The 20,374-nt window shown below is 48.8% G+C and overlaps 1 protein-coding gene across 2 annotated transcripts in view; it reads left to right on the top strand.

The window, feature by feature from the left end:
- Nucleotides 1–20,374, top strand: part of BBX (BBX high mobility group box domain containing) — a 157,877-nt gene that overhangs the window by 71,317 nt on the left and 66,186 nt on the right. For both annotated transcript variants that reach the window (XM_075336579.1, XM_075336578.1), the window contains 2 exons: nucleotides 16,283–16,412; nucleotides 19,329–19,477. In XM_075336579.1, the coding sequence (XP_075192694.1) occupies nucleotides 16,283–16,412; nucleotides 19,329–19,477 (279 nt within the window). The remainder of the gene's footprint in view (nucleotides 1–16,282; nucleotides 16,413–19,328; nucleotides 19,478–20,374) is intronic.

The raw sequence follows: 20,374 nt of genomic DNA, 5'->3' as shown, positions 1-20,374 counted from the left end.
GCTTTATTTCATTTTTTGCATCAACCAAAAAAAACACATTGTTGGTTTATTAAATGTTATTCTGTTTATCGTGCTTAACAATCAGGATCATTAATTTTCTATGTTGATAGATCAGAATTGTATGTACTTGGTAATACCACATGTGTATTTTTTATTTTTAATGGGGGAAAGGAGGGTGATTCTTTCTTTTTTTTTTTTTTTTATTTTACTTTTTTCGTATTAGTTAGTCCCCTAAGTGACTTGAACCTTCAATTGACTGTTGTTCATTATGTGTTTAGTGAAAATCTTAGTTTTCTTTGAAGCCAAGCTACAGGTTTTAACGGAGCACTGCTATGGCACAATGCAAGGGGGGCTTCAGCAGACCCCCGGCTGCCATAGCAACCCATTGGCTCCCTGGAATTGTGTCATGGAAGGAGGGTGATTAATGCATGGAATAGTGCGCATTCCACCCGGTGGCAGAGACTGACAACGGTATGTAGTCAGTCAACAGCTGTGGGCAGAGCTCAACCTTGTCCATGGCTGCTAGAGGCAGAACCCGCTCCTCACACTCAGTATCTATTTGTGCCATACATGTATGGCTAATGTCAGGAAGGGTTTAAAGGGAACCTGTCTCCTCCAAAAATGCTATTTAGCTGCAGATATAATGGTAATCTGTCATTTAAATAGCGTTTCACCTCTTCATGAGTGACCAATTTTGGGCCGTTAGGGCAAAACATTTTTTTATTTGTCACATTCAAGGAGCAATGACATTTTTATTTTTCCTTCAATATAACTATCAGGGTTTGTTTTTTTTTGGACATGAGTTCTATATCAGTGGCCATACTTAACCAACTTTTATTATATTTTTATGGGAAGCATAGATAAATTCAGCGGTTCTACCATTGTTTTTTGCATTTTAAATTTTATGTTGTTCCCTTGTTCGATAAATAAGGTAATTTATTTATGTTTTACTACTTTTCTACATTAACCCCTTCAGCCCCCGGGCACTTTCCGTTTTTGCGTTTTTGTTTTTTGCTCCCCTTCTTCCGAGAGGCGTAACTTTTTTATTTTTCCATCAATCTTGCCATATGAGGGCTTGTTTTTTGCGGGACGAGTTGTACTTTTAAATGAAACCATAAGTTTTACCATATAGTGTACTGGAAAATGGCAAAAAAATTCCAAGTGCGGAAAAATTGCAAAAAAACTGGGATTGTACAATAGTTTTTGGGATATTTTATTCACCGTGTTCACTATATGGTAAAACTGATGTGTGGGTATGATGCCTCAGGTCGGTGCAAGTTTGTAGACACCAAACATGTATAGGTTTACTTGTATCTAAGGGGTTAAAAAAAATTCACAAGCTTGTCCGAAAAACATGGCGCACGTTTTGCGCCATTTTCCAAAACCCGTAGCGTTCTCATTTTTCAGGATCTGAGGCTCAGTGATGGCTTATTTTTTGCGTCTTGACCTGACGTTCTTAACGGTACCATTTTCTTCGGCGCTCCATTGGGAGACCCAGACGATTGGGTGTATAGCACTGCCTCCGGAGGCCACACAAAGCAATTACACTAAAAAGTGTAAGGCCCCTCCCCTTCTGGCTATACACCCCCAGTGGGATCACTGGCTCACCAGTTTTCTGCTTTGTGCGAAGGAGGTCAGACATCCACGCATAGCTCCACTGTTTAGTCAGCAGTAGCTGCTGACTATGTCGGATGGAAGAAAAGAGGGCCCATATACGGCCCCCAGCATGCTCCCTTCTTACCCCACTTGTGGTTCGTAAGGTTGAGGTACCTATTGCTGGTACGGAGGCTGGAGCCCACATGCTGCTTTCCTTCCCCATCCCCCTGAGGGGCTCTGTGGAAGTGGGATCTTACCGGCCCCCAAGCCCTGAGGCCGGGCTCCATCCACAGACCCAGTTGAACCTGATGGATAAGGAGCTGTGTACCATTCAGGGACAAGGCCCTGCAACTTTCAGGTACTCTGTGTCCCCGTTCAGGCGGGCACGCACACACCAGACTTGCTGGGTGTGTTAGTGCGCCGGGGACAGTAACGCTGGGGTTTGAGTCACAGCAGCTTAGCTGTGTGACTTCATGTAATGGGAACTACCGCGCCGGCCACTCTCGGAGCGGCGGCGCGGCTGGGACTTGTAGTGCGCCGGGGACTTAGCGCCGACCGCGCTTTTACGGCGGCGGCGCTTATAAATTTAGTCCCCGGCTTTTGCGGCCTAGCTCCGCTTCGTTCCCGCCCCCTCCCTGTCAATCAGGGAAGGGGAGAGACGCTGTACGTTTACTCAGCGCCGAGGGCTGGAGCCTTATTTACATGCTCCAGCCCTCTCACTTGGCACAGTGGGACACAGGTTTCCCGCTTTTAGTCTGGCACGCCCAGGGCCCGCCCCCCCCTCCACAGGACGCCGGCAGCCATTCCTGCATGCAGTTCTGGCTGGAGGACGGACACAGGCTCTGGGAGACCCAAGACTAGGGATTTCTGGACCACACACCCGCGTTTAGCGGGCGGTAAGCAGCACTTTAGTGCTGGCCCCTCTTGTGCCACAGTGTGTATTGGTGTACTTTTTCCTGTACCAGATATCTTTAGATATATACTGCACTGTACGGTCGCTTCTTGGCTGTATACCCTATATTGCTCTGGGAAGACAACAACATGTCATCCACAAAACGCAAGGGTGCCAAGGCATGGGCTGTATACACTGCTTGTGCAGCATGTGGGGCTAATCTACCAGCAGGCTCCAACGACTCTCCTTGTGTGCAATGTTCAGTTCCAGTGGCACTTCGTCAGCCAGAGCCTAGGGTGGTAGTAGCCCAGGCAGAGTCGCCTGTGAACCCTGCCCCGGTGACGGGGACAGAATTTGCAGTCTTTGCTGATAAAATGTCTGTGACTATGACAAAAATCCTGGAGACCTTGCAGTCCAGGCCAGTTGCTCAGACCATGGACACTACTGTCCCTATGTTCCCCGGTCCCCCTCAGTTGGAACTAATCCGTACTTCACGGGGGTCTCAGGCATCACTGGCTGAGGGCTCTGACTCCGATGACAGTCCCAGGCCGCCTAAGCGAGCTCGCTGGGAGAGACCCTCCACGTCATCACGCGGGTCAGGGTCTCAGCGAGAAGGGTCTCTATATGATGAGACAGAGGTGGGTGATCAGGAGTCTAGCCCTGACACCGCACTCAATTTGGATACGCCAGATGGTGACGCCATGGTAAATGACCTTATAGCGGCCATCAATAGGCTGTTGGATATTTCTCCCCCAGCCCCTTCAGCAGAGGAGGCAGCTGCCCAGCAGGAGAAATTCCATTTCCTGTATCCCAAGCGTAAATTGAGCACCTTTCTGGACCACTCTGACTTCAGAGCATCAATCCAGAAACACCATGCTTATCCGGACAAGCGTTTTTCCAAACGTCTTAAGGATACACGTTATCCCTTTCCCCCTGACGTGGTCAAACGCTGGACCCAGTGTCCAAAAGTGGACCCTCCAATATCCAGGCTTGCAGCTAGATCCATAGTTGCAGTGGAGGATGGGGCTTCACTTAAAGATGCCAATGACAGACAGATGGACCTTTGGTTGAAATCTGTCTATGAAGCTATTGGCGCGTCGTTTGCTCCAGCATTCGCGGCCGTGTGGGCGCTCCAAGCTATTTCAGCCGGTTTGGCACAGGTGGACTCTTTCATACGTCCAGCAGTGCCGCAAGTGGCGTCCTTAACTACGCAAATGTCTGCGTTTGCGACCTACGCTATTAATGCGGTACTGGACTCTACGAGCCGTACCGCAATGGCTTCCGCCAACTCTGTAGTTTTGCGCAGAGCCTTGTGGTTAAAGGAATGGAAAGCAGATTCTGCTTCTAAAAAATGTTTAACCAGCTTGCCACTATCTGGAGACAGACTGTTTGGTGAGCAATTGGCGGAAATCATTAAACAGTCCAAAGGTAAGGACTCCTCCTTACCCCAGCCCAGATCAAGCAAACCTCAACAAAGGAGGTGGCAGTCAAAGTTTCGGTCCTTTCGAGGCTCGGGCAAGCCCCAGTTTGCCTCGTCCAAAGGGGCTCAGAAAGAGCAAAGGAGCTCTGATTCCTGGCGGGCTCACTCACGCCCCAAGAAAGCAGCCGGAGGTACCGCTTCCAAAGCGGCTGCCTCATGACTTTCGGCCGCCTCCCTCCGCATCCTCGGTCGGTGGCAGGCTCTCCCGCTTTTGCGACATTTGGCTGCCACAGGTCAAAGACCGGTGGGTAACAGACATTTTGTCTCACGGGTACAGGATAGAGTTCAGTTCTCGTCCTCCGCCTCGGTTCTTCAGAACTTCCCCACATCCCGACCGAGCAGATGCCCTTCTGCAGGCGGTGCATTCTCTAAGAGCAGAAGGAGTGGTGGTCCCTGTTCCTCTTCGGGAACAAGGACAAGGTTTTTACTCCAATCTGTTTGTGGTGCCAAAAAAGGACGGCTCATTCCGTCCTGTTCTGGACCTAAAACTGCTCAACAAGCATGTGAACGCCAGGCGGTTCCGGATGGAATCCCTCCGCTCAGTCATTGCCTCAATGTCTCAAGGAGATTTCCTAGCATCAATAGACATCAAAGATGCTTATCTCCACGTGCCGATTGCTACAGAGCACCAACGCTTTCTACGCTTCGTGATAGGAGACGACCATCTTCAGTTCGTAGCTCTGCCATTTGGTCTGGCGACAGCCCCACGGGTGTTCACCAAGGTCATGGCGGCAGTGGTAGCAGTCTTGCACTCTCAGGGACACTCTGTGATCCCTTACTTAGACGATCTACTTGTCAAGGCACCCTCTCAGGAGGCATGCCAACTCAGCCTGAACGTTGCACTGGAGACTCTCCAGACGTTCGGGTGGATCATCAACTTCTCAAAGTCAAATCTGTTACCGACCCAATCACTGACGTATCTTGGCATGGAGTTTCATACTCTCTCAGCGATAGTGAAACTTCCGCTGGACAAGCAGCGGTCACTACAGACTGGGGTGCAGACTCTCCTTCAAAATCAGTCGCACTCCTTAAGACGCCTCATGCAGTTCCTGGGGAAGATGGTGGCGGCAATGGAGGCGGTTCCGTTTGCGCAGTTTCATCTGCGCCCACTTCAATGGGACATTCTCCGCCAATGGGACGGGAAGTCAACATCCCTGGACAGGAAAGTCTCCCTTTCCCAGACGGCCAAGGACTCTCTGCAGTGGTGGCTTCTTCCCACCTCATTATCACAGGGAAGATCCTTCCTACCACCATCCTGGGCGGTGGTCACGACAGACGCGAGTCTGTCAGGGTGGGGAGCAGTTTTTCTCCACCACAGGGCTCAGGGTACGTGGACCCAGCAGGAGTCCACCCTTCAGATCAATGTTCTGGAAATCAGAGCAGTGTATCTTGCCCTACTAGCCTTCCAGCAGTGGCTGGAAGGAAGGCAGATCCGAATTCAGTCGGACAACTCCACAGCGGTGGCATACATCAACCACCAAGGGGGGACACGCAGTCGGCAAGCCTTCCAGGAAGTCCGGCGGATTCTGATGTGGGTGGAAGCCACGGCCTCCACCATATCCGCAGTTCACATCCCCGGCGTAGAAAACTGGGAAGCAGACTTCCTCAGTCGCCAGGGCATGGACGCAGGGGAATGGTCCCTTCACCCGGACGTGTTTCAGGAAATCTGTCGCCGCTGGGGAAGGCCGGACGTCGACTTAATGGCGTCCCGGCACAACAACAAGGTCCCAACCTTCATGGCACGGTCTCGCGATCACAGAGCTCTGGCGGCAGACGCCTTAGTGCAAGATTGGTCGCAGTTCCGGCTCCCTTATGTGTTTCCACCTCTGGCACTCTTGCCCAGGGTGCTACGCAAGATCAGATCCGACTGCAGCCGCGTCATACTCGTCGCCCCAGACTGGCCAAGGAGGGCGTGGTATCCGGATCTGTGGCATCTCACGGTCGGCCAACCGTGGGCACTACCAGACCGACCAGACTTGCTGTCCCAAGGGCCGTTTTTCCATCGGAATTCTGCGGCCCTGAACCTGACTGTGTGGCCATTGAGTCCTGGATCCTAGCGTCTTCAGGATTATCCCAAGGGGTCGTTGCCACCATGAGACAGGCTAGGAAGCCCACGTCCGCTAAGATCTACCACAGAACGTGGAGGATATTCTTATCCTGGTGCTCTGCTCAGGGAGTGTCTCCCTGGCCATTTGCATTGCCTACTTTTCTTTCTTTCCTGCAATCTGGGTTAGAAAAAGGTTTGTCGCTCGGCTCCCTTAAAGGGCAAGTCTCGGCGCTATCCGTCTTTTTTCAGAAGCGTCTAGCACGACTTTCTAAGGTACGCACGTTCCTGCAGGGGGTTTGTCATATCGTACCCCCGTACAAGCGGCCGTTAGATCCATGGGATCTGAACAGGGTACTGGTTGCCCTCCAAAAGCCGCCCTTCGAGCCTCTGAGGGAGGTTTCACTTTCTAGTCTATCACAGAAAGTGGCTTTTCTGGTAGCGATCACATCTCTTCGGAGAGTGTCTGAGCTAGCAGCGCTGTCATCCAAGGCTCCCTTCCTGGTCTTCCACCAGGACAAGGTAGTGCTGCGACCCATTCAGGAGTTTCTCCCGAAGGTGGTATCCTCTTTTCATCTTAATCAGGATATCTCTTTGCCTTCTTTTTGTCCTCATGCAGTTCATCGCTATGAGAAGGATTTACATTTGTTAGATCTGGTGAGAGCACTCAGAATCTACATTTCTCGCACGGCGCCCCTGCGCCGTTCGGATGCACTCTTTGTCCTTGTCGCTGGTAAGCGCAAAGGGTCGCAGGCTTCCAAGGCCACCCTGGCTCGATGGATCAAAGAACCAATTCTTGAAGCCTACCGTTCTGCTGGGCTTCCGGTTCCTTCAGGGCTGAAGGCCCATTCTACTAGAGCCGTGGGTGCGTCCTGGGCATTACGGCACCAGGCTACGGCTCAACAGGTGTGCCAGGCAGCTACCTGGTCGAGTCTGCACACTTTCACCAAACATTATCAGGTGCATACCTATGCTTCGGCGGACGCCAGCCTAGGTAGAAGAGTCCTGCAGGCGGCAGTTGCCTCCCCGTAGGGGAGGGCTGTCTTTGCAGCTCTAACATGAGGTATTTCTTTACCCACCCAGGGACAGCTTTTGGACGTCCCAATCGTCTGGGTCTCCCAATGGAGCGCCGAAGAAGAAGGGAATTTTGTTACTTACCGTAAATTCCTTTTCTTCTAGCTCCTATTGGGAGACCCAGCACCCGCCCTGTTGTCCTTCGGGATTGTTGGTTGTTTTTCGGGTACACATGTTGTTCATGTTGAATGGTTTTCAGTTCTCCGACGTTACTTCGGAGTGAATTTGTTTAAACCAGTTATTGGCTTTCCTCCTTCTTGCTTTTGCACTAAAACTGGTGAGCCAGTGATCCCACTGGGGGTGTATAGCCAGAAGGGGAGGGGCCTTACACTTTTTAGTGTAATTGCTTTGTGTGGCCTCCGGAGGCAGTGCTATACACCCAATCGTCTGGGTCTCCCAATAGGAGCTAGAAGAAAAGGAATTTACGGTAAGTAACAAAATTCCCTTCTTTGCGCAGATGCTACGTTTTGATCGCCTGTTATTGCATTTTGCGCAAAATTTGAGGCGACCAAAAAACGTAATTTTGGCGTTTGGAATTTCTTTTTCGCTCCTAATTGGGAGACCCAGACAGTGGGTGTATAGCTACTGCCTCTGGAGGCCGCACAAAGAACTACACTTAAAAGTGTAAGGCCCCTCCCCTTCTGGCTATACACCCTCCCGTAGGAGTACGGATTCCTCAGTTTTAGCTTTGTGCGCAAGGAGGTCAGACACGCACGCATAGCTCCATTGTTTTTAGTCAGCAGCAGCTGCTGACTATGTCGGATGGAAGAAAAGAGGACACATACAGTGTCCCCAGCATGCTCCCTTCTCACCCCACTTATGTCGGAGGTGTTTGTAAGGTTGAGGTACCCATTGCGGGTACGGCGGCAGGAGCCCACATGCTGATTCCTTCCCCATCCCTTTTTACAGGGCTCTGGGTGAAGTGGGATTTACCGGTCTCCAGGCACTGAGACCGGGCTCCATCTACAGCCCCTGGAGAAGATGCTGGATGGAGCGGAGTACGTCAGGGACATGGCCCTGCTTCCTTAAGGTACTCTGGGTCCCCGTGCATTTGGCGCTCACACCGCAGCATGCTGGGTGTTGTAGTGCGCCGGGGGACGTCAGCGCTGCGGCGCCTGTGCCATGGCCTCATTCAGCTTAGCTGAAGCAGGCACACTTATGGGATCGGCCGCGCCGGCCGCTGGGGCTGCGGCACGGCTGGCACTTGTAGTGCGCCGGGGACTTCAGCGCGGCCTGCGCTTTTACGGCGGCCGCGCTGATAACTACAGTCCCCGGCTTTTTTGCGGCCTGTTTCCGTTCGTTCCCGCCCCCGGACCTGCCAGTCAGGAGAGGGGCGGGACGCTGCCCACGTCTAGGACTCGGTCGCGCCGGCCGCTGGAATAGCGGCGCGGCTGGCACTTGTAGTGCGCCGGGGACTTCAGCGCGGCCCGCGCTTTTACGGCGGCCGCGCTGATAACTCGAGTCCCCGGCTTTTGCGGCCTGCTTTCGTTCGTTCCCGCCCCCAGACCTGCCAGTCAGGAGAGGGGCGGGACGCTGGCCAGTGCATCAGCGCTGAGGGCTGGAGTCGTTTTTACATACTCCAGCCCTCACAGTCAGCACAGAGGGGACACTGTTCCCGCACTTTCGTTTGGGAACTCCCACGGACCGCCCCTCTCCACACAAGCCGGCAGCCATTCTTGCCAGACACGCTGCGCTGCAGAGGGGAGCCGGGGAGACCCAGACAAGGCATTCTGCAGCCTCTTACCCGCTGCAGCGGGCGGTAAGCAGCCCTCAGGGCTCACCCCCTCTTGTGCTCGTAGTATTCTCAGTATTTTGTTGCTACAAATACTTTGTACTGCATAGCGCTGGTCGCCCTTTTGGCTATAGACTCTCTCACATGCAGAGAGCCAGCAGCATGTCGCCCGTAAAACGCAAGGGTGCCAAAGCACAGACATTATATGCTTCCTGCACCGCATGTGGGACTTTTCTATCGGCAGGCTCCACGGACCCCCATTGTGTGCAGTGCTCGGCCCCTGCGGCGCTTGCACAGTCGGGACCTCTGCTGGACGTGTCCCAGGGTGTACCACCTGTGAATGCTGTCCAGGTGACAGGAACTGAGTTTGCAGCTTTTGCTGACAGAATGTCTCTCACTATGTCACAAATTCTTGACACATTGCGAGCTAGGCCTGTACTTCAGACCACGGACACTGTGCAATCATTGCCCCCTGGTCCCCCTCAGCTCCTAGCTCCGGGACGGGCATCTACACCTCAGGGTGAAGACTCTGACTCGGACGATGGCCCCGGGCAGCCTAAGCGGGCTCGTTATGACGGGCCTTCACATTCATCTCAATGGTCTGGATCCCAGCGGGATGAATCTATGGGTGATGAGGCGGACGTAACTGATCAGGATTCTGATCCTGGGACCGCTCTCAATCTAGATACACCAGATGGTGACGCCATAGTTAATGATCTTATATTTAACATCAATAAGATGTTGAATATTTCCCCACCAGCTCCTCCTGTAGAGGAGTCAGCTTCGCAGCACGAGAGAATCCATTTCAGATACCCTAAGCGTACATTAAGCACTTTTCTGGACCACGCTGACTTCAGAGACGCAATCCAGAAACCCCACGCTTATCCTGAAAGGCGTTTTCCTAAACGACTTAAAGATACACGCTACCCTTTTCCTTCTGAAGTGGTCAAGGGTTGGACCCAGTGTCCAAAAGTGGATCCTCCAATTTCCAGGCTTGCAGCTAGATCCTTGGTTGCTGTTGAAGATGGAGCGGCACTTAAAGATGCCACTGACAGGCAGATGGAGCTCTGGCTGAAATCCATCTATGAAGCGATTGGAGCGTCATTAGCGCCTTCTTTTGCGGCCGTATGGGCACTCCAAGCTATCACGGCCGGGCTTGCGCGAGTCGACTCAGTCACACGTGCATTTGCCCCGCAGGTAGCACCATTGACCTCGCAAATGGCGGCATTCGCGTCGTACGCGATTAATGCTGCTCTGGACGCTACGAGCCGCACGGCAGTGGCGTCAGCCAACTCAGTTGTTTTGCGTAGGGCTCTGTGGTTGAGACATTGGAAAGCAGATTCTCATTCCAAGAAGTGCTTAACCAATTTGCCTTTTTCTCGTGACCGATTGTTTGGAGAGCGTTTGGATGAAATCATCAAACACTCCAAGGGTAAGGACTCTTCCTTACCGCAACACAGACAAAACAAGCCCCAACAGAGGAGGGGTCAGTCTGGTTATCGGTCCTTTCGAGGACAGGGCAGGTCCCAATTCGCCTCGTCAAAAAAGACTCAAAAGGACCAGAGACGTTCAAATCCTTGGAGGTCTCAGTCACGCCCAAAAAGACCAGCCGGAGGAACCGTTGCCAAAACGACGTCCTCCTGACTTGCGGTCTCCGATACCCACGCCCGCGGTCGGTGGGAGGCTGTCCCACTTTGGCGACATTTGGCTAGCAAGCGTCAAAGACCGTTGGGTGAGAGATATTCTATCTCACGGGTACAGGATAGAGTTCAGTTCTCGTCCGCCAACTCGTTTCTTCCGAACTTCTCCACCACCAGACCGAGCCGATGCTCTGTGGCAGGCGGTGGCCGCTCTAAAGGCGGAAGGAGTGGTGACCTCCGTCCCTCTTCAGGAACAGGGTCACGGTTTTTACTCCAATCTGTTTGTGGTCCCAAAAAAGGACGGATCGTATCGTCCCGTCCTGGATCTGAAGTTGCTCAACAGACACGTAAAAGTCAGGAGGTTCCGGATGGAATCCCTACGCTCCGTCATAGCCTCAATGTCTCAGGGAGATTTTCTAGCATCAATAGACATCAAAGATGCGTATCTCCACGTGCCGATTGCACCAGAGCATCAGCGTTTCCTACGTTTCGTCATACACGACGAGCACCTACAGTTCGTGGCGTTACCCTTCGGTCTGGCAACAGCCCCCCGGGTCTTCACCAAAGTCATGGCAGCAGTAGTAGCTGTTCTGCACTCGCAGGGTCACTCGGTCATCCCGTATCTAGACGACCTGCTTATAAAGGCATCCTCTCAAGAAGCATACCAACACAGTCTGGAGGTGGCGCTAGACACTCTCCAGACTTTCGGGTGGATTATCAACTTTCCAAAGTCTCATCTAATCCCGACCCAATCTCTGACTTATCTTGGCATGGAGTTTCATACTCTATCAGCGATAGTGAGGCTTCCACTGGACAAGCAGTGCTCGCTACGGACTGGAGTGCAATCTCTCCTTCAGAGCCAGTCGCACTCACTGAGGCGCCTCATGCATTTCCTAGGAAAGATGGTAGCAGCAATGGAGGCAGTCCCGTTCGCGCAGTTTCATCTGCCCCTCTCCAATGGGACATTCTGCGCCAATGGGATGGGAGATCGACGTCCCTCGACAGGACGGTCTCCCTCTCTCAGACTGCCAAGGACTCTCTACGTTGGTGGCTTCTCCCCAACTCATTGTCACAGGGAAAGTCGTTCCTTCCCCCGTCCTGGGCAGTGGTCACGACAGATGCGAGCCTATCAGGGTGGGGAGCGGTGTTTCTCCACCACAGGGCTCAGGGGACGTGGACTCAGGAAGAGTCCACCTTGCAGATCAATGTTCTGGAAATCAGAGCAATCTATCTTGCTCTGCGAGCCTTCCAACAATGGCTGGAAGGCAAGCGGATTCGGATTCAGTCGGACAACTCCACAGCGGTGGCGTACATCAACCACCAAGGGGGAACACGCAGTCGCCAAGCTTTTCAAGAAGTCGAGCGGATTTTGACGTGGGTGGAAAGCAGAGCGTCCACCATATCTGCAGTTCACATACCAGGCGTGGAAAACTGGGAAGCGGACTTTCTCAGTCGCCAGGGCATGGACGCAGGAGAATGGTCCCTTCACCCGGACGTGTTTCAACAGATCTGTTGCCGCTGGGGGTCGCCGGACGTCGATCTGATGGCGTCACGGCACAACAACAAGGTCCCAGTTTTCATGGCACGGTCTCACGATCACCGAGCGCTGGCGGCAGACGCATTGGTTCAGGATTGGTCGCAATTCCGACTCCCCTATGTGTTCCCACCTCTAGCATTGTTACCCAGAGTTCTCCGGAAAATCAAGTCCGACTGCCAGCGAGCCATACTCGTCGCTCCAAATTGGCCAAGAAGGTCGTGGTACCCGGATCTGTGGCATCTCACGGTAGGCCAGCCGTGGGCACTACCAGACCGTCCAGATCTGCTGTCTCAAGGGCCGTTTTTCCATCAGAATTCTGCGGCCCTGAACCTGACTGTGTGGCCATTGAGTCCTGGATCCTAGCGGCCTCAGGTTTATCTCAGGGAGTTGTTGCCACAATGAGACAGGCTAGAAAACCATCCTCAGCTAAGATCTATCACAGAACGTGGAAGATATTCTTAGCGTGGTGCTTGGCTCAAGGGTTTTCTCCCTGGCCATTTGCATTGCCAATTTTTCTTTCCTTCCTGCAGTCTGGGTTGGAAAAAGGTTTGTCCCTTAGCTCGCTTAAGGGTCAAGTCTCCGCGTTATCCGTATTCTTTCAGAAGCGCTTGGCACAGCTTTCTAAAGTACGCACGTTTCTCCAAGGAGTTTGTCATATCGTGCCTCCTTACAGACGGCCATTGGAACCCTGGGATCTGAACAAGGTTCTCCTTGCTCTTCAAAAGCCGCCTTTCGAGCCCTTGAAGGAGGTTCCCCTTTCTCGGCTTTCACAAAAGGTAGTTTTTCTTGTAGCGGTCACATCTCTTCGAAGAGTGTCCGAGCTGGCGGCGTTATCTTGCAAATCTCCCTTCCTGGTGTTTCACCAAGACAAGGTAGTACTGCGTCCAATTCCAGAGTTTTCTCCCAAGGTGGTTTCTTCCTTTCATCTCAATCAGGATATCACTTTGCCATCTTTGTGTCCGCATCCAGTTCACCAATTTGAAAAGGGTTTACATCTGTTGGACCTGGTGAGAGCACTCAGGATTTACATTTCTCGCACGGCGCCTCTACGCCGTTCGGATGCGCTCTTTGTCCTAGTCGCTGGTCAGCATAAGGGATCGCAAGCTTCCAAATCCACCCTGGCGCGGTGGATCAAGGAACCAATTCTTCACACATACCGTTCTGCTGGGCTTCAGATTCCATCTGGACTGAAGGCCCATTCTACCAGAGCCGTTGGTGCGTCCTGGGCGTTGAGGCATCAGGCTACGGCTCAGCAAGTGTGCCAGGCGGCTACCTGGTCGAGTCTGCACACGTTTACCAAACACTATCAAGTGCATACCTACGCTTCGGCAGACGCCAGCCTAGGTAGACGGGTCCTTCAGGCGGCGGTGGCCCACCTGTAGGAAGAGGCTGTATGACAGCCCGTTCATGTGGTATCTTTTTACCCACCCAGGGACTGCTTTTGGACGTCCCACTGTCTGGGTCTCCCAATTAGGAGCGAAAAAGAAGAAGGGAATTTTGTTTACTTACCGTAAATTCCTTTTCTTCTAGCTCCAATTGGGAGACCCAGCACCCGCCCTATTTGTTTTTAGGGTTTCGTTTTTTTCGGGTGCACATGTTGTTCACGTTGTTTCTTAAGTTCTCCGATCTAGTTATCGGATTGAATTTGTTTTTGAAACTGTTATTGGCTTTCCTCCTTCTTGCTTTGGTACTAAAACTGAGGAATCCGTACTCCTACGGGAGGGTGTATAGCCAGAAGGGGAGGGGCCTTACACTTTTAAGTGTAGTTCTTTGTGCGGCCTCCAGAGGCAGTAGCTATACACCCACTGTCTGGGTCTCCCAATTGGAGCTAGAAGAAAAGGAATTTACGGTAAGTAAACAAAATTCCCTTCTTTTTTGCCGCTACGCCGTTTACTGATCAGATTCATTGATTTTATATTTTGATAGATCGGGCATTTCTGAACGTGGCGATACCAAATATGTGTGTATTTTTTATTTTTTTAACCCTTTAATTTTCAATGGGGTGAAAGGGGGGTGATTTGAACTTTTAGGTTTTTTTATTTTTTTTTTAATTTTTTAAAACTTTTTTTTTTACTTTTTTTTTTTTATTTTACTAGTCCCCCTAGGGGGCTATTGCGATCAGCAATCTGATCGCTTTGCACAATCTGCAGATCTCAGCTACAGAGCTGAGAACTGCAGATTTGCTGCTTCACTTTCAATGCCGGCTGTATTCCGGCATTGAGAGGAAGTGACTCATGTTAGCCACAGGCGTCATCACATGACCCTGTGCTACCATGGCAACCGCCGAAAGTCACGTGATCATGTCACGTGACTTCCGGCGGGGGCGGGGTAAGTCACTGTAATGGCGGCGCCCATATACATATCGCTGCCAAGACTTTGGCAGCGAAATGTAAGGGGTTAATGGCCGCGGGTGGAAGCGATTCCACCCGCGGCTAGCAGGCACACATATCAGCTGTTGATAACAGCTGATATGTGCGCCGATCGCCGCCGCCCGCCGGCGGCAGGGGGCGGGGCTTACCGGAAAACGATCCATGACGTATCTAGTACGTCATGGGTCGTTAAGGGGTTAAGGCTATGTACCCACGGGGAAAGTGTCCTGCGGATATATCCGCAGGACATTCCGCAGGAGCTCCCAGAAATCCACAGCACAATTTTGTCTGATTTGTGCTGCGTTTTTGGTGTGGAGGTCCTGGGGATATGCTGCGGGCATTCTGCATTGAGGATACAGTACCATGGTTTGAGCACTGCATCCTCAATGCAGAACAAGTGCTGGAGTGATCGGTGAGTTCATACTTACTTACCTGTATCGCACAGCAACTTGGTTTCCGGTCACCTCCTGGAGAAGATGGGGCCTGGACGAGCTCCGACTGTCACATGACCAGAGCTCGTGCGGTTGTAGCGCCCCTGACTGTATCCAGGGATTGACTTAGAAAGCACATTGTCTGTGTTATGAAAGGGGACCAAGACGTAGCGACTGTCAGGAGACCCGGTAAGCATCTTATCAGGAGTGGCAAAAGATTGGCGAGTCAGATTTACTGACATGACCAATTTTAGAAATACTGCTGGTATTTGTGTGATGTTACATGGAATCAAGTCTGTAATGAATGCTGAAGTGTGTTGTATTCATACTATGAAGTATAAGGGATGGTGTAAGCACAAAACGGGGTAGCCGAATGCTGGAAAGGAGTACCTACTTTAGTCTTGGAGGGCAATGCATAGTAGTCTGTAGTCGTAGTCAGAATCTGCCTGTAGTAATTTACCACAATAGCAGATGAATATCTTTAATCTGTAATCCAGGTTTCTGTTCACACCATTCCTTTAGCATACATTAGGCACGTATGCCAGGAACATATTCACCTGAAAAAGGCCAAAGGAGTGTCGTCTTGGTCTCTCTTGGCGTGGCATGTGTTGGCATAGATTGTCAGTAGTAACATTTGGGAGATCCTAGCAATGTATACAACCAAACCTGGGATCAAAACTGAACAGTACATCATATACCCTAGTAATAATTACACTTTTGGTAAATTCTGTGTTGTTTATTTAGACATGCCTATAAATCTACTGGTAGGCGTCCTAATGTTGTCCTGTGTTATGGTAATGGGTTATGGGTTTACGTCATGTCTGGCTACACATATTTATACTTCTAAAAGAAAAAGTATTTTAGTTTACTTGATAAAGTTACTTATTCTATTGACTACTCGCATTTCACTTTACCAGCAGTATGATTAGTGTAGTAGTTGAATATGATATACATATATACATACTGTGTGTATTGATGGTTACATATACTGTACATATAATTGCATTCTGGTAAGTTGTCCTATAATTAGGAATTCTCACAATTGCCTTTCCTTTTCCTTTAAATAGCCTTATTTCTTCTAGCTTATAATTAGTAAGGCATTGGTGTGGTGGAAATGATCTCCTTCCTTGCAGCAGCCATATGCAAAACATGGGTGAGAGCTAAATAACCTAAGCCGCACTGTCTAAAAATAGCCAGTAGGTGACTATAATTGTTGTTGTTTTGCATTCAGTTAATATACATTTTTGCTAACTATGTAATGCTAAAAAAAAGCATTTATTTGATAGAAAAATGTTCCTAGAACACACAACCACCTGAAGTGCTCATACCAATTCTCAGACAACCAGTCCTTATGGCTCACTTTACACTGGTCTGGCTAGTGCAAGGACCTCCCTGCGGTCTATGGCACCTCTGAGGCCATCTTTTCTTCTGATATTAATAATGCTATGTGTCATATCTGTTCTGTGACCTTTTAAAATATATTTTAGGGAAAAGAAACCTAGGGAAAGGCAGCTCTTCAGATCATGAAGGCAGTTGGAATGATGACACATGGACCTTAAGTCAAAATGGAAGTAAAAAACTGAAGAAGACCAAAACAAAGGATGAAGGAAATGTTGGGTATGTGTTCTTTTTCTTACCTTGTGTGTGATTTATGGAAATCTGATGCATCAGTTGATTTACTTTGCACCGAAGCTTTGAGTAATGTCAGATTGACTACGGAAGCATTTTCTGAGAAACCCTAATAACCCTTGGAGAGTATTTCCATAGCCAGCATTTAAAAAAACAAAAAAAAGTACGCATATTTAATATCACCATATCCGGAACACCCCAAGCTATAAAACTGTTATGCTATTAAAATCCTGCAGCTAAAGTCACCACTCCAGCTTTTTTTTCTCTCTCCCTCTTCCTCTGGCTTTAAGAAACACTAAAAAAATCATGAAAACATTATGTGCTAGCCAGTAACTGTTACTTTTCAAGACCAAACAGGGGGAAAAATTATGGAATCGCCCTGTAAATTTTCATTCCCAAAACTAACACCTGCATCAAATAAGATCTGTTCGTTAGTCTGCATCTAAAAAGGAGTGATCACATCTTGGAGATCTGTTGCACCAAGTCGACTGACATGAATCATGGTTCCAACACGACCAGTACAGACCAAACGTTTGGACACACCTTCTTTTTCAAAGAGTTTTCTTTATTTTTATGACTCTGAAAATTGTAGATTCACATCAAAACTATGAATAAACACATGTGGAGTGAAATACTAAACAAAAAAGTGTGAAGCAACTGAAAATATGTCTTATATGCTAGGTTCTTCAAAGTAGTCACCTTTTGCTTTGATTACTGCTTTGCACACTGTTGGCATTCTCTTGATGAGCTTCAAGAGGTAGTCACCGGAAATGGTTTTCAGTTCACAGGTGTGCCCTGTCAGGTTTAATAAGTGGGATTTCTTGCCTTATAAATGGGGTTGGGACCATCAGTTGTGTTGTGCAGAAGTCTGGTGGATACACAGCTGATAGTTCTACTAAATAGACTGTTAGCTGTTTTTTTCTTGCCATAATACAAATTCTAAGTAAAGAAAAACGAGTGGCCATCATTACTTTAAGAAATGAAGGTCAGTCAGTCCGAAAAATTGGGAAAACTTTGAAAGTGTCCCCAAGTGCAGATGCAAAAACAATCAAACGCTACGAAGAAACTGGCTCACATGAGGACCACCTCAGGAAAGGAAGACCAAGAGTCACCTCTGCTGAGGAGGATACGTTTATCCGAGTTACCAGCCTCAGAAATCGCAGGTTAACAGCAGCTCAGATTAGAGACCAGGTCAATGCCACACAGAGTTCTAGCAGCAGACACATCTGTAGAATAACTGTTAAGAGGAGACTTTGTGCAGCAGGCCTTCATGGTAAAATAGCTGCTAGGAAACCACTGCTAAGGACAGGCAACAAGCAGAAGAGACTTGTTTGGGCTAAAGAACACAAGGAATGGACATTAGACCAGTGGAAATCTGTGCTTTGGTTTGATGAGTCCAAATTTGAGATCTCTTGGATCCAACCGTGTCTTTGTGCGACGCAGAAAAGGTGAACGGATGGACTCTACATGGCTGGTTCCCACCGTGAAGCATGGAGGAGGAGGTGTGATGGTGTGGGGTTGCTTTGCTGGTGACACTGTTGGGGATTTATTCAAAATTGAAGGCATACTAAACCAGCATGGCTACCACAGCATCTTACATTGGCATGGTATTCCATCCGGTTTGCGTTTAGTTGGACCATCATTTATTTTTCAACAGGACAATGACCCCAAACACACCTCCAGGCTATGTAAGGGCTATTTGACTAAGGAGGAGAGTGATGGGGTGCTACACCAGATGACCTGGCCTCCAGTCACCAGACCTGAACCCAATCAAGATGGTCTGGGGTGAGCTGGACCGCAGAGTGAAGGCAAAAGGGCGAACAAGTGCTAAGCATCTCTGGGAACTCCGTCAACACTGTTGGAAAACCATTTCCAGTGACCACCTCTTGAAGCTCATCAAGAGAATGCCAAGAGTGTGCAAAGCAGTAATCAAAGCAAAAGGTGGCTACTTTGAAGAACCTAGAATATAAGACATATTTTCAGTTGTTTCACACTTTTTTGTTAAGTATTTCATTCCACATGTGTTAATTCTTAGTTTTGATGCCTTCAATGTGAATCCGCTGTGTGTGTGTGTGTGTGTGTGTGTGTGTGTGTGTGTGTGTGTGTGTTTGATCTGCTGTGTGTGTCTGGGATCTTCTATGTGTGTCAGCCAGCAGCAGGGTAGGACGCCGTGCAGCACCGACCGGAGATCACAGGAGGACCTGGGAGCCACGCAGACGTTCTGGTCTGGTGAGTATGAGTCTCCTGGGAAGTGTGTGTGTGGGGGGGAAGCTGCTTTTTTGGGGGGTAAACTTACCCCCAACCGTGTTTCTCCAAGAATAAGACCTCCTCCAAAAATAAGCCCTAGTGCTTTTTTGGGGGGCAAAATGAAATATAAGACAGTGCCTTATTTTTGGAAAAATACGGTATGTATGTATGTATATTATATATATATATATATATATATATATATATATATATATATATATATATATATATATATATATATATATATATATATAATATAATATAATATAATATAATATAATATAATATAATATAATATAATATAATATAATATAATATATATAAATATTTTATATATATATATATATATAATAATGTGTGTGTGTGTGTATATATTATATATATATATATATATAATTAAATATAATATATATATATATATATATATATTTTTTTATGACACTAAATGTATAGTTCAAAATATGTAACCCTCGTAAACGCCATTAGGGAATAATTAGCTGTGATCCATCTAGAACAAGCTAGAAATAAAAAACAATAGTATTGTATTTTTCGGGGTAACAGAAATAATTGTGTTTGTTAGCAATGTATAATCCACAGCAGTAATTGCAAATAATCACATTGCTACATTAAAGGGACTAACTCTGCTGTGTTTTATAGTTTGGCAAAGCTGGAAGAAGAATTTGAGAAGAAATTCAACAGTCTTCCTCAGTATAGTCCAGTTACATTTGACCGCAAAAACGCTTCATTGCAGAGGAAGAAGCAGCAACCCAAAATTGATCCAGTGGAGGAACAGAAGGCAAACAAAGGTAGCAGCAGTTACCGTATTAATGCTCGCGTTTCACAACGCTTATAGAATGATAAAGAAACGTCCTGCTGGTCACCATTAATATCCAGCACAGTGTGTGGTCCCACTTATAGGGGTTGCCCACTTTCATTTTTATTTTACAAACTGACACTGAACAGTGTGAAAAAAGAGAAAGAAGAAAAGACAAAAAAAAAATAAATAAAAGTAACCTGTACCTACAAATAGATCACCACTTCTTCAGAGTACTGTCTTCCCCTTCCAGCAGGGTTGTCACTTAGGCTGCTTTCCCACTACGTTTTTTTTTAACATGCGTCATAAACGTTTTTTTGCTGCAAAAGCGGATCCTGCTTTTACAGCAAAAAAAATGCATGCAAACGCATGTGTTATTTTGCAGGATCCTGTCACTTAAAGTTTATGGGCTGGCATTGGAGTCATGTGATCGGGAGTGAGGGGAACTGAACGTGAAAGACTGGGAGCCGACATCTAATAGCTGTGGAGGCTCGTAACTAAGGTAAATATCGGGTAACTTGCTTGGATACCCGATATTTACATTGGTTACGAGCGTCTGCAGATGCTAGGAGCCGGCTGCCTGCTCCCTGCACACGTAACCAAGATAAACATCTGGTAACTAAGACCGCGGTTACCTGATGTTTACATTGGTTACGAGCGTCTGCCGCTGCTAGGAGCAGGTCAGCTGCTCCCTGCACACGTAACCAAGATAAACATCGGGCAACTAAGACCGCGGTTACCCGATGTTTACCTTGGTTACGAGAGTCCTCCGCTCTCAGGCGGGGGAGAGTGGAAAGAGAGGGAGGGGGAGGGAGGGAGGTGGAGAGAGGTTGAGAGAGGGACTGATCATGCGAGGCTGGTTTCTGGGCATGCTCAGTAGAGCAAGCAG

The sequence above is a fragment of the Anomaloglossus baeobatrachus genome, chromosome 2, assembly GCF_048569485.1.
Source record: "Anomaloglossus baeobatrachus isolate aAnoBae1 chromosome 2, aAnoBae1.hap1, whole genome shotgun sequence".
NCBI classification, from domain to species: Eukaryota; Metazoa; Chordata; class Amphibia; order Anura; family Aromobatidae; genus Anomaloglossus; species Anomaloglossus baeobatrachus.
This window is presented reverse-complemented; position numbering and strand designations above follow the sequence as displayed.